Source organism: Astatotilapia calliptera, chromosome 13 (assembly GCF_964374335.1).
Source record: "Astatotilapia calliptera chromosome 13, fAstCal68.1, whole genome shotgun sequence".
Lineage (NCBI taxonomy): Eukaryota > Metazoa > Chordata > Actinopteri > Cichliformes > Cichlidae > Astatotilapia > Astatotilapia calliptera.
In genome coordinates, this window is record NC_137434.1 from 8,242,598 (window position 1) to 8,255,506 (window position 12,909).

Below are 12,909 nucleotides of genomic sequence, written 5' to 3' on the forward strand. Positions count from 1 at the left end.
AAAGGCTCAAGAAGGCGGCACAACGAGCTGCTGAACTTCTAAACCCTGCCGAGTTAGCTCTCGGGGCTGCTTGCATAGGCATATACTTTTGCATAAAAATGAAAAAACGGTTACACGGAAATAGCCTGGTTCAGATTCTGAGGGGATTTACAAAACCAAGCAGGATTTCAGGTGGAAAATATTACGTGGCTCTGTGAGAACTGAGCTCACATGGTTTCTCACTGCAACTTAAACCTCAGCAAAAAGTGTAGATGAAATATATTTTGTTTGAGACCTCCATTATAATCCATATTTGACTCTAGGCGATATAACAAAATGCAGATTCCTGGGTACAGGGTGGCAGAAACTTACCCAGTATGTGTTTTTCACTGCTACCTCATTCTGTTTGCTTTCCTGCAGGTGTTTGAGGACAATCTGCTTTTCAGGATTGAGATTTTGGAGTATTTTCATTAATTCTTGCTGGAAACCCATTCTTAACTTTCAAATGAAACTACAAATTTTAAAATCCAGCCTGGATTTATTTCAGATTGCAGTGGGTGCGCTGAGAAACTCTAGTGCAGGGTACTATCTGAATGGTGACACAAGGCCTTTTCTCACAGCATTTTATCCGATTGAGGTCACCCTGCTTGGGGCTAAAACGTAGCAGCAACATAACGTAGCAGCATAGCAACATAACTCTGGCACCTAGTGTCATAATCACAGAGGGTTCATGTAACCTAGATTAGTTTTCATGAAAAAATAAATCCTCATAAAATATCTGAGAAGATTTGCATTTTGGAAGATTCTGAACTCCCGCCACTGTTCTGCCGTAGCCCACCGGCCGAAAGGCATGCAGCTTTGTGAGGAATGCAGGCAGTTTGTGGTCTGGCCAACTATGTGCACAGGCAAGGGCCTCAAAGGTGAATCAGCCAAGAGTACAGGGGAGAAAACTGCGCTAATGCCTAATAGTTTTACCTTTTAAAATACGTAATTTAGTAATTATTTAGTTTTGCCTTGTCTGAACATTTGATATTATACAACGCAGACCATGCCACTGTGGGTTAAGTCTTCTGGTGGAGTGGAAGTATTTAACATACAAACTATTTGGTGGGAATGTTGTACTCATACAGAACAAGGCTCTGGAATTTAGAGGTCAAATGTCTTTACCTCTGTACATGCCATAGCAGGTTTATATTGTATATGCTACTGTCAGCTGCTCCCATGTGAAAAACAGGCAGCTCTCCTTGTTTGATTTGGCAGATTTTTACACAGCATGCACTTTCCTGATGCAATCCCAAGTGGATTTCTGCCTCTGTTGGAATCTTTCATAGACCTTTCACTTCATAGGTGAATATATAAACAACTACGTTATGGAGCTGCATTGTACGTACTATACCATACATTTTGCTATTTTAACGATTACTGTGTACTATTCAGATATTTGGATGTATGTTATTTTGATGCTTTGGCAATACTGTTTCTAAAAAAGGTCATCAAAATAAATCGCTTTTTAATGTTACTTTGGCCATTTATGTTATATATTCACTCAACAGCATGGCGGTTTACGCAATTTCCTCACAAGCGAAAGATCCCTGTTTAGATCATTAGAGGCGACACACATCCCTTTGGGATTTTGTCAGGAAGGACATCTGGCATTAAAAAAAGAAAAGAAAAAACTCTGCCAAATCAAATATGCTGAGCTACCCATATGTGGTTACCTCTTGGGAATAAGGGAGAAGCCCAAGTAGCTTTAGCCTATGCTGAAAATTGCTGAAGGCAAAAGATGAAGCTAAGGTTCCCTTAAATGAATGTAATGTTGTTATACAGTAGGTCTGTGATTGTGAAGCCAGGCTTTTTGGGGGCAATTCTGTAAGCGGTTGTGACCCCTGACCTTTTTGTAGACCAATCTTTACCAGGGCGCAGTTCTCAGGACTTCATTATGTAATGGTATTTATGGCTAATTACTTAAGCTATTTATTACCTTAAGCCTAAGTAAACACTTCAAAATTGTACAACCCAGAAATGGGCATGGCAAAGACCCACAGTATTATCTGTCTACCAGTCTCAGCACTAATAGATCAAACAAAAGGGGGGGGGGGAAGAAAGTAAAACACATAATTGCCATTTATTTTCTGCAAACATATTTGTAATTGAACTATATAACCGTAATTATTTTAGCTTTTCACAAAAATAACTGTTTACTCCTCAAAAAGCATGATTACACAACCGTTACGGGTCGCTAGGCTACAGTATTTCAAAAATATTTGCCAACGAAGAAGACTTTTCGGGAATTACGTAGCTCTACAGCCGGACGTAGTCACCGCCCCCGCCTTCTACCCGCGCTGTCGTCGAAGATTGTGTGTTTAGGAAGATGCGTGCCTTTATCTAAATAAATTGAAAATTATGTCTAAAATTTTTCTCCGCAATTATAGTTTATTTTTTAAAAGAGATTAAAACGTTTATTATAACGGTCATTGAGGTATTTGAGGGACCGACATTATAACTTCTGACATACTCTGACATTTTCAGGCGGAGTGAGTGGTCTGTTTGTTTGCTTCCTCTCTGGTCACAAGCGTGCTCAGTTTCGTGTACAGCAGTAATGCTGCACTTTAGCTTAAATAAATACCGTTTATTCCATATGTTTACGTACTCGCACATTCTGCCTGCTCTTTAACCAAACTAGAAGTCAGCAGCTCTGTAAACATGGCGGGAGTTATCCGGAGGCTCGACGAGACTGTTGTCAACCGCATTGCTGCGGGAGAAGTTATTCAGCGTCCTGCCAACGCCGTTAAAGAAATGATTGAAAACTGGTAAATTAGCAGCTATATAAAGAGCAGTTTCAATAACGTGAGCACTAACGTTAGGATATTTAAGTCACTGTACGACTAGTGACTTAAATATCCAAGTAGCGGGATTATTAAAGGTGGCCATACATGGCCGGGGTGACTGTTTACATCACGTGTAACATAGTAACAGACCTGTAACTGTCTCCTCTTAGCGTGCAGTGTGACCCTGTGGTAAATACACTTTTGTGTTTTACAATTGTTCCAGTTTGGATGCAAAGTCCACAAGCATTCAGGTGACGGTGAAAGACGGCGGACTGAAACTTCTTCAAATTCAGGACAACGGCACTGGCATCAGGGTGGGTGACCCGCCCTTTTAGCTGGGTGGCCTCTGCTTCATCATTACGCAGTCAGGGTTAAGCTATTTTGGTTTTCTTCTGTCACTGAGTGTGCTAAGTCTTTCCCTGAACTGAAAGACGGAAGACACCAACTCAAGTGTGCTTGTTAACACATTTGAACATTTTATACTTGAGCTGTTTTCTTGTAACTACAGCCATTTTTTCATGTCTTCTAACAATTTGCCCCAGTAATTTCTGGTAACATTAAATATGACAAAATGAGAAGTAATATAAGTTTTTAAAAAAAGGATTGATTTTTCAAGAAAATGTAATTAAAATGACATGATTTTCATGTTCCAACCCACGGCGATGTATTGTTAAATTGTATAAATCTTAGTTTTGACCAGATGGAGAATTACATAGTACTTACTCATAATTACTTGTCACAGGCTTTAGTTTTCCCACCACAGTGAGGAACAAGCATACAATGATATATGACTATAACAACTGAATGCATGAAGTTAAAACTGAATGAGTGCCTAAGCTTACAAACAAGCTTACAAATGATGTTTTATGTTACGTCAGACATATTTATGCTATGAAAAACAAAATTCTTTGTTTGGCTTTGATTAAAAATCACTTCAAATTTTAAGGGTCAGTATGAAGGGTTGCCTCAGAATGACCCTGCTGGTGACGTTATGGTAGTTTGTTCAGAATATGCTGTGTACCAAGTGAAACTCTTTTTCACTACTGCAGAAGGAGGACATGGAAATCGTTTGTGAGAGGTTCACCACGAGCAAACTTCAAACTTTTGAGGACCTTTCGAGTATCGCAACCTATGGATTCAGAGGAGAGGTGAGCTGTGCACCTCTGTCTGCCTTCACTGTATTAATTTGTTCTGCATTACATTTATTGTGTTTGTTCTTGTCTGCAGGCCCTTGCTAGTATAAGCCATGTTGCCCATGTGACCATAACCACAAAGACTGCTGATGCAAAGTGCGCTTACAGGTACTGTTGCATTCCTTATCTGCTCTAAAGCCTTACTAAAGGCTACAAAACAACTAGGATGTCAGCTCTCTCATAAATTGGTTGTGTTCTCTTGCAGAGCCAACTACAGCGATGGCAAACTAAAAGGCCCTCCCAAACCATGTGCTGGAAACCAGGGAACGCAGATCCTTGTGAGTTCTCCTTGCAGATGAGCTGTTCTCTAAAATACAATTTATAGATGCTGAGAAGCTGCTCTTCTTGTTGATTGCAGGTGGAGGATCTTTTCTATAACGTCTCCACCAGGAGAAAAGCTCTAAAGAGCCCGAGCGATGAGTACTCCAGGATTGTAGAAGTGGTCGGCAGGTGTGGGTTTTATTCGTCTCTCATGATTCTTGGTGAATTTGCTTCAACTTGTTAACATTGTCTTACTCTGCAGGTACGCCATACACAACTCAGGAAAAAGCTTCTCTGTCAAAAAGGTAAGATGTGCTTTATTTTTCATTTAAATTAAATGCCTCCCTCAAGCACGCGAAGCAGTTTTCTTCAAATAAACTATTTGCTGTCTGTTTTTGTGACTCCTCTTTCCAGCAAGGAGAGACCGTGGCAGACGTAAGGACTCTTCCCAATGCGTCTGTAGTGGATAATATTCGAGGGATTTTTGGCAACGCAGTCAGCAGGTATTCCGGCAAATCTCCTTTGATGAGCGCTGCTTTTTATGCAACCTCTTCTCACCTCTGAGCTGATTGCATGACCGGCTCTGTGGTATGTTCCCAGGGAGCTGATCGAGGTTGCCTGTGAAGATCAGAAGCTCGCTTATAAGATGAAAGGCTACATCTCAAACGCAAACTATTCAGTCAAGAAATGCATTTTGATCCTGTTCATAAACCGTACGTACCACAGAAACTTACTGGAAACGCAGCAGTTAGCATTTAATCTTGTTAGCTGCTGTGTTTCTGTGAAATGAAGCTGTCTTCTGCGATGTCTCAGATCGTCTGGTGGAGTCGAGCGCTTTGAAGAAAGCGATTGAGACAGTTTATGCTGCATATCTCCCCAAGAACACACACCCGTTCCTTTACTTGAGGTAATGTACTTTACCTGTGTGGCTTTGTGTGTGTGTTTGCTTTTTTAAGTCGTACATCTGTTAATAACAACAATAATAGTTAGGCTTAGCAGGGGGAAGACACACATCTTTTTGACATTCATCTATCCTTGTAACTCAGTTATCACAGCTTGACCATCGCTTGAAGTTTTATGCAAAGGTTCTTGTTAAAAACTTGTTAAAACTGGACCAGGCACATAATGACGCGTGTGTTCCAGTATCATCCAGTGCTGCCTGGTGATTGAGTGAGTTTAATGAGAAATCCTCTTAAGTAGTACATTTTTTTCCTGCCACAGAAAAGACAGATGTAAATATTTGGGAGATCAAGGAGAAGAGACAGCAGGTTGAGCTCAGTTTCAATTCAGTTTTCTGCAATTCATAGAGAACTCAAATGTGTGTAAGACAGTTTATTTTACACTTACAACATTAAAGTGAAGTGGCAGACTTGAAGTTTGAAAGGGGCTGTGTGAAAGAAAAGTCTGCCAACGGTCTGTCTCAGCTGTCCTGGTCCCAGAGTACACCCTCTGAATTTTGTACAACACGCTAACTGAAACATTACTCCTTGTAGAAAATTTCAGTGTCAGAGTCCTTGACCTTGTTTAGTGGACCGGTTTTGTTATTGACATAGTCTCTTATCTGAAAGTAATGCAAGAGGTTGTTCCTATCTTACATTCTTGCTCTATTTGATTAAAGGTCAGTAGGACCACATTCTCCAGTTGGTCTCTAAAAGAAAACCTCACAGTCCATTGTTTAAATGACCTGGTAAGAAATCCGGATTGGTAACAGTTGGGGAAGATGGATGTTATTTCAGTTCTCACTGCAATCCATTCCCTCCAGTCCTTGAGTGTTTTTATTGTGATTGGGTTCCTACACCAATCTTTTACAGTTTTCATATTCTTCATAACAATTAGGTTTGAAAGAGGATGCTTAGACGCTGAAGATTCAATATAAAGCTAAATTGAAGAAGACATCTCAATTGATATTTTCTAAATTCTATGAAGCTGCAAAGTTGACTTCTTTATGAGTGCCCATCTTTTGGACCAGATGAAACTTTCATTTATATTTTTAAATTTTTTTTTCTATTTGAATCATCCTCGCTTGATAGAGTGAGACCCCGTGTAACCAGGACATAGGGAGTGAGTTGTAAAGTTCAAGATCTTGCTTAATCTTATTGAATAAATAAGCTTTAAACATCTGATCGAACTGAGATGTTGGAAATATACCCAAGTAGACGAAACCCATCAGAGACCATTTCTAAAGGGGAGGAAGTAAAAGATTTGGGTGTCTGTTGCTGACATAGCCTCAGATTTGGAGAAATACATTTTTATACCAGATAAGGTGCTAAATAAATGTTTCACTTCTATTAGACAATTTACTGATTTTTTTGTAGGGTTAGACAAGAATAATAAAACATCATCAGCATATAAAGTAATCTTATGAAGATCCTGACCGATTACAATCCTGCAGACTGCAGGGTCACATCTTTTTGTATCAGTTAACGACTTTATAGCCAGACTGAATAATAGTGGCGACAGCCCTGTTGGCTTCCTCTTTTAAGAGTTTTTAGACCTAACCACATTAGCTGTAACAGTTGCCATAGGGCCATTAAAAAGAACCTTAAAGGAGTTAATGAAATTATGACCTAAACCAAATTGTTCAGCTTGGTCAAAGGGCTTCTCTGCATCAAGAAAGACCATCTGTTGCTTGTTATTGACATATCTGAATCACAGTTAGGACTCTTCTAACACTGTTTCTTGAGTTACAACCTTGAATCACTGTTGCTTTCTAACTTTCACAGCTTAGAAATCGCTCCTCAGAATGTGGATGTTAATGTTCATCCCACTAAACATGAAGTGCACTTCCTGCATGAGGACAGTGTCATCGAGAGCGTTCAGAAGCACATCGAGAGCAAACTCCTGGGCTCCAACTCCTCACGTACATATTTCACTCAGGTATGAAGTGACAAGGTCTCTTTCTTACTGTGCCCCTACTGTTTCACGTCCACATTATCTGACGTATTGTGCACCGCCACGTGTTTACTGCAGACTGTAGATAAAAGATGGATACAGTCGCTTTAATTTCCTGCATTTATTTTAAAGCTCAAATTTAGCGTTCCTGTCTCCATCTTTGTTTTTTTGCAACCACAAGTGACAACATTTGTATGAAAGGCTTTTGCCCTGGCTTCATCTTTCAGCAGTGGAAGTTACCACCAGGTCATTTACAGTCTGTGCCCATCTCTGTCTTTGTGTAGACGTTGTTGCCGGGACTGTCAGTCTCAGGTAACACTGAGGTTAAGGCCTCCAGCACCACATCGGAGTCTAGCGAGCGAGTCTACGCACATCAGATGGTGAGGACCGACTGTCGCACACAGAAGCTAGATGCCTTCCTCCAACCAAAAGAAAAGCCGCTCCCTGATCCCGAGCCTGCTGGTCCCAGCAGTGGGCAGACTGCGATCAAAGCCATCCAGGCGGACAGCATAGAGATAGACGATGTAGATGACTCAGACATGCTGGAGGCGCTGGCTGAACAGGAAGCAGAGGTGCCAAAGGGCGAGGAACAAGGCAGCGTCGGTGCTCTTGATAATCAGAGGTGAATGACATATGTGCAGTAGCAGTAGCAGCATTAGATTGTGTGAGTCAGCAGGGATTAAAGACTCAGTCAGGGAGTAACTTTAAGTGTAATCCTGTCAGAATTTCTGCAAGTTAGATCAGGACAAGTCTAATGTACGATTGATCCTGCACTGTGAGCAAATCTGAACATTGACCCGCAGCAAATGAGTTGTGTAAGAGAGCAGAAAGAAGAATGTAAAAGTAAACATGGATCAGCCCTCACTGATGAGACATCACCCTTAGGGCCAATCAGTAACAAAAGCAGTGTTGTGTTTAACTAACACTGGCATTTAAAGTTACAGCATGTCATTTTTTAAGGTTATTTAACTGAAAAAAAGAACGCTGTGCTCTTAAATATGCATTGAGGAGTGTATCAATATGTCTTCCAACAAAGTGTTGCTTTCTCATTAAATTAGAATTAATATAGAAATAGAATAAAATACATAGGAGCAGGCGATGGTTTGTGAAAGCTGCCATGTTGCCCAGTCATATTGAATACAGTGGCTGAGATGGACATGTGTTTATGTATGTGGCTAAAGATTGGCCACACATACATGAGGTAATAGTATACCACCAGGCTCGAGTATCCTAAGAATCACACTTTCCCTCTGATAAACTATTTGATTAAACTCAGATTGTAAAAGAGTTTATTCACTACCTGTGAGAGTGATTTTAGATCCACTTTAAAGAAAGTTTCACTTTCAGCGCCAGCTAACAACAGCTAACAGCTGAAAAAAGAGCAGCGCTTATCAACAGAAAGGTTCAGGATATCCTCAAAAACTCAGCTCATTATCGCTGTGATTACACAGGGGTGATTTTCACTGACTCACCAAGTGGTATCAGACTCCTTTCACAAAGTTTTACAGCCTCCGCCAGAGTAAATAGACGTGGACACATATTGACGGTAAACGGTGGAGTGACAGTCACACTCACTACAGATGAACGGCCAGAGATGTTTGTCCTACAGCAGCAACTGTAGCTGGCATTATTGCATTATTCACTTGAATATGGAGGAGTAAGAAAACAGAATTCAGCTGACTGTAACGTACTGACATCTAGGGGTGAGACTGAATAACAGATTGTTAAGAGTTTTGGCGAGACAGTTGTTAAAACATGAACACTGAAGATCCTTCATAGATAGATTCCTGAGCTGTAAAGGGTGATTAAAGAGTTTCAGGCAAAATTTAAAGTGAGCCAACTACGCAGCACAAAACAGCTGTGACAAATCAGACAAGAAAAGTCAAACATCTGGCAGCTTCAGAGCCACATATTCCTCCTTGTTGTAGAAGTAGATAAAGAAAGGATAAATATTGGAGTTAGCTTAGCAGAAACATGACTCCAGATGAATACTGTTGGTTTCTTCTGCCCCCAAGTGGCCAACAAAGAAAGTCATCCAGTCCAATCTTGGAGTACATGTAGACTTTATATTTTTAAGACAACAAATATCTGCAACTAAATGTGTGTTAACATGTATGATCATTGGCACATCCTGTTAAGTCCCACAGCATTTTTAATGTAACCGGGTGTGATTGGGTCTGTGTGCGTTATTGTGAGACAGGAAGCGACCGAGGACAGAGCAGAAAGAGCAGCAGCAGGAAGAAGGCGAGGACTTGACGGCTGCAGCCACGCCCAAGAGACGACTCATCAAACTGAACAGCATCAAAGAGCTGAGAGCTGAGATCACAGAGAACACACATAAAGGTGTGGCGTCACAAAACCTGCCCTGTACCTCTGAGCACTAGCGCCAAATCAGATCTGGGGAATCTCCATCCCGGCTAAACTGAGCAGTCTAACATAAGAACCTCTTTGACTCTCTAAAATGTTCCACTGATTTGACTTCCTGCTCCGGGGCCCAGGTCGTTTTTCATAACCAGCTTTACGCAACTTCTTCTGCTGCTACATCATGCTCTCGTAATGATTCATTCGACCTCTCAGCATGTCTCAAATAAACCCTTTCTTGATGAACTTTAAGAGCGGTTTTTGTGATTTACATAACAAAACAAAGCCAAACATGTTTTATTCATGCACGTTCTCTCCAGGCCTTCAAGAAATGATGCAGAACCACTCGTTTGTGGGCTGCGTCAATCCCCAGTGGTCTCTGGTGCAACATCATACTAAGCTCTACCTGCTCAACACCAACAAACTCAGGTGAGAACCGTGAAAAAACTCTGTTCAGCTCTGCTCTTTCAAGCTGGTGCTGCTGCTTTATGTCAGATAATGTGTTTCTCTTACAGCCAGGAGCTTTTCTACCAAATACTCATTTATGACTTTGGAAATTTCGGTGTACTCAGACTGTCTGTAAGTAAAGTGTACAACGTCAGTGATTAGAAAACACTGTGTGGATCCTAATGATGGATAATGTGTTTTCAGACCCCAGCACCTCTTTATGACTTGGCCATGTTGGCTTTGGAGTCAGAGGAGAGCGGCTGGACTGAAGAGGACGGTCCCAAAGAAGGCCTGGCTCAGTACATAGTGGACTTCCTGAAAAAGAAAGCGGAGATGCTAGAGGACTACTTCTCCATGGAGATAGACCAGGTCAGAAATATTCTCTTTAGATAATTTCTGCTTGCATTTCAACATTGTTTGAACTCATGTTATAACCAAAAAAGAAACCAAACCCAAAACACACCCACAACAGGAAGGAAACCTACTAGGACTCCCGCTGCTCCTCGACAACTACACCCCAGTCATGGAGGGTCTCCCTATGTTCATCCTGCGCCTGGCAACTGAGGTAACCTAGATCATAGCCTCTCCATTTAAGCTACAATTCTGGAAACACAAACTGAAGACCTTTGTGCGGCGATGTCGTGCAGGTGAACTGGGACGGTGAAAAGGACTGTTTCAGAGACTTCAGCAAAGAGTGCAGCATGTTCTACTCCATCAGGAAGCAGTACATCCTGGAGGCCGAGCCAGGAGAGGAGCAGGTGTGAATACTGAACTTTGCAGAAATTGTCCAGCCAGTTATGGACCTTGTTTTGTCTCGTGTGAGGTGTAACGCTCGTGACGTTTCAGGGCACTGAGGTGAAGTCTTGGCAGTGGAAAGTCGAACACCTCATCTTTAAAGCTTTCCGAACCCTCTTCAGTCCTCCGAAGAGCTTCAGCGAGGATGGCACTGTGCTGCAGATTGCCAACTTACCCGATCTCTACAAAGTGTTTGAGAGGTGCTGAAACTGCTCATCATGGCTGAAAAAAATCAACTATATAAGCTCTTTTTCTTTTTTTTCTTAAATAACACATACTGTAAATAAATACTTTATAGAAAACAAGACTTCACATTTCTGTCTTTATGAGTAAAAATTCTGTTATAAAAGGGTCTCTGTTGCAGGAAACCCTTTCTGAACGGCTTACTGAAAAGTGCCAAGGCTCCACATGGTTTCCTAACACTAAGACTTCAGGCATGAAGCCAGGAAAATAGAAGTGGGTCACAAGTCCCATAACGAAACCCGAAAACGTGCCAGCAAATGAGCTCGACTTTTATTACTTCTCCATTCCACCTGTCAGTCGAAGCTGTGTCAGCACTCTGTGTGAAGGAGGTTAAAGCAGCTCTGCCAGTGTTTCCATCAACACCTGAGGGACAGTAACTAGTTTAACACCTGCAGAAGACCAGAAAAGTGAGTGAACTGTACTTACCTGATTTACTCTGTTTTGTTTTTAAAGAAGAAAGCGAACCCGAGTTATTCTAGTGATTCCAAACGGGGACAAATTAAATTCATACATCTTTTGATTTCAGAGTTTCAAAAGTGGAAATTGGTGTAGGCTTCCCTCGCTCTATGCATAGAGAAGCAGAAATCTAAAAGATGTGCTCCACTTTTTAAGATTCCAAAATCAGCTTCAATTCTTTACTCGCACATCACAGTAATACAACCTGAAGTGAAGAACTCTGACAGCCCCTTTCAAGTATTGCTTAGCAGTGGGATTAACGTGTTAAAAGACATACATGGGAAAGAAAGTTTGACTGGAAACAACACAAGAAAAGCAGATAATATTTAATAAAAATGGTCCACAAAATTTGCAGTTTTGTTCTGTGGCTTTTTTGTAGCCTTCACTTTCAGGGCAGTGGGAATGACAGGACACCAGATGTTAGCATGAATCTTCAGCTTGGCCAATGAAGTATTTTTAGCTCATAAAAGAATCACTAAAGGGCCATAATGATGGGCTTCATTTGAGGTTTTTAAAATCCTCCTGGTTTGAAATCATCTTTCAGGATGCCAGCAATTTGACCATAAGATGGCGCTATAATGGTTGGGTTGAACATTGACAGAGTATCCGGTGTATGTGGTTAAACCAGCCTTGTCCTCGTTTGGCCCCTGATAACATTTTGGGCTTCTCTTCAGTATTAGAATCAAATGAAGACCTCTTGGTTAATAAGAACAGCTTAGTTTCTCGTCACTGGCTCCCTGTTAAATTAATTTCATTTCTTCTCACATGAATGAGAAATGATCTCAACGGAGCCTCAGTCTCAGAGTGACAGCTTACTTCTTGTTCTAAGAGTATCCAAAAGTGGCACATCATCAGCCATCAGACCCCTCTCCTGTCAAACCAGCTTTTAGTTTAGGTTCAAGAGACAGAACTTAAGTAGGTGCACCTTGCTAGACACCCCTTTGCCTTCAGCACTGTATTAATTCTCCATGGCACAGATTCAAAAGTGCTGGAAACATTCAGCAGAGTTTTCGATACATGCTGATGTGACAGCATCACACAATGATCCTGCAGCAGAAATCAGCCCAGGGGGCATTTTTCTTTTTAGTCTCAGTTTCCTGTTCTTAGGTGAAATGAGTGGCATCCAGTGTGGTCTTCTGCTGCTGTAACCCATCTGCTTTAAGGTTCAACATATTGTTGCAGAAGAAAATGCTCTTCTGCACAACTTGGTTGTGAGGAGTGGTTGGGTTATTGTTATTGTCCTAGCAGCTTTAAGCAGTCTGACAGTTCTCTGACCACTGGCATCAGCAAGGGATTTTCACCCAGAGATTTGGACCCCCCTCTGTAAACCCTATGATGGTTGTGTGGGAAGATCCCAGTAGATCCCCAGTAGTACAACAGTTCCCAGTAGAACTATTGTACCTAACATTTAAAGTGCCTTAAGATCTATGCAGAAATAATGTAGGTCGATTGTC

At 41.3% G+C, this 12,909-nt stretch overlaps 1 protein-coding gene and 1 long non-coding RNA gene across 5 annotated transcripts; one reads left to right on the forward strand and one right to left on the reverse strand.

Moving 5' to 3' along the window:
* Positions 1–2,307: 2,307 nt before the first annotated feature.
* Positions 2,308–11,803, forward strand: mlh1 (mutL homolog 1, colon cancer, nonpolyposis type 2 (E. coli)). The gene is made up of 20 exons (XM_026189325.2): positions 2,308–2,789; positions 3,031–3,121; positions 3,857–3,955; positions 4,035–4,108; positions 4,206–4,278; positions 4,359–4,450; positions 4,524–4,566; positions 4,676–4,764; positions 4,862–4,974; positions 5,075–5,168; positions 6,985–7,138; positions 7,438–7,775; positions 9,354–9,496; positions 9,835–9,943; positions 10,030–10,093; positions 10,166–10,330; positions 10,434–10,526; positions 10,609–10,719; positions 10,808–10,956; positions 11,121–11,803. The coding sequence occupies exons 1-20, from the start codon at positions 2,683–2,685 to the stop codon at positions 11,194–11,196; spliced, it is 2,277 nt and encodes a 758-aa protein (XP_026045110.1). The 5' UTR covers positions 2,308–2,682; the 3' UTR covers positions 11,197–11,803.
* Positions 4,552–8,776, reverse strand: LOC145419697 (uncharacterized). 4 transcript variants are annotated; one of them, XR_013901020.1, is made up of 4 exons: positions 8,626–8,776; positions 5,183–5,225; positions 4,996–5,095; positions 4,552–4,879 (listed from the first exon to the last, which is right to left on the reverse strand). It is a non-coding gene; the product is annotated as an uncharacterized LOC145419697 (long non-coding RNA). The 4 variants fall into 4 exon arrangements; XR_013901017.1 differs by having other exon boundaries at positions 4,983–5,095; positions 8,626–8,772; XR_013901019.1 differs by lacking the exon at positions 5,183–5,225 and having other exon boundaries at positions 8,626–8,761.
* Positions 11,804–12,909: the final 1,106 nt, after the last annotated feature.

Excerpts from the sequence above, each read along its gene's own strand:
- mlh1 (XM_026189325.2), top strand. The coding sequence starts at position 2,683 with ATGGCGGGAGTTATCCGGAGGCTCGACGAGACTGTTGTCAACCGCATT. Across the intron at positions 4,451-4,523 it reads ATTGTAGAAGTGGTCGGCAG|GTACGCCATACACAACTCAG; the intron begins GTGTGGGTTTTA and ends CTTACTCTGCAG. Across the intron at positions 5,169-6,984 it reads CACCCGTTCCTTTACTTGAG|CTTAGAAATCGCTCCTCAGA; the intron begins GTAATGTACTTT and ends TAACTTTCACAG.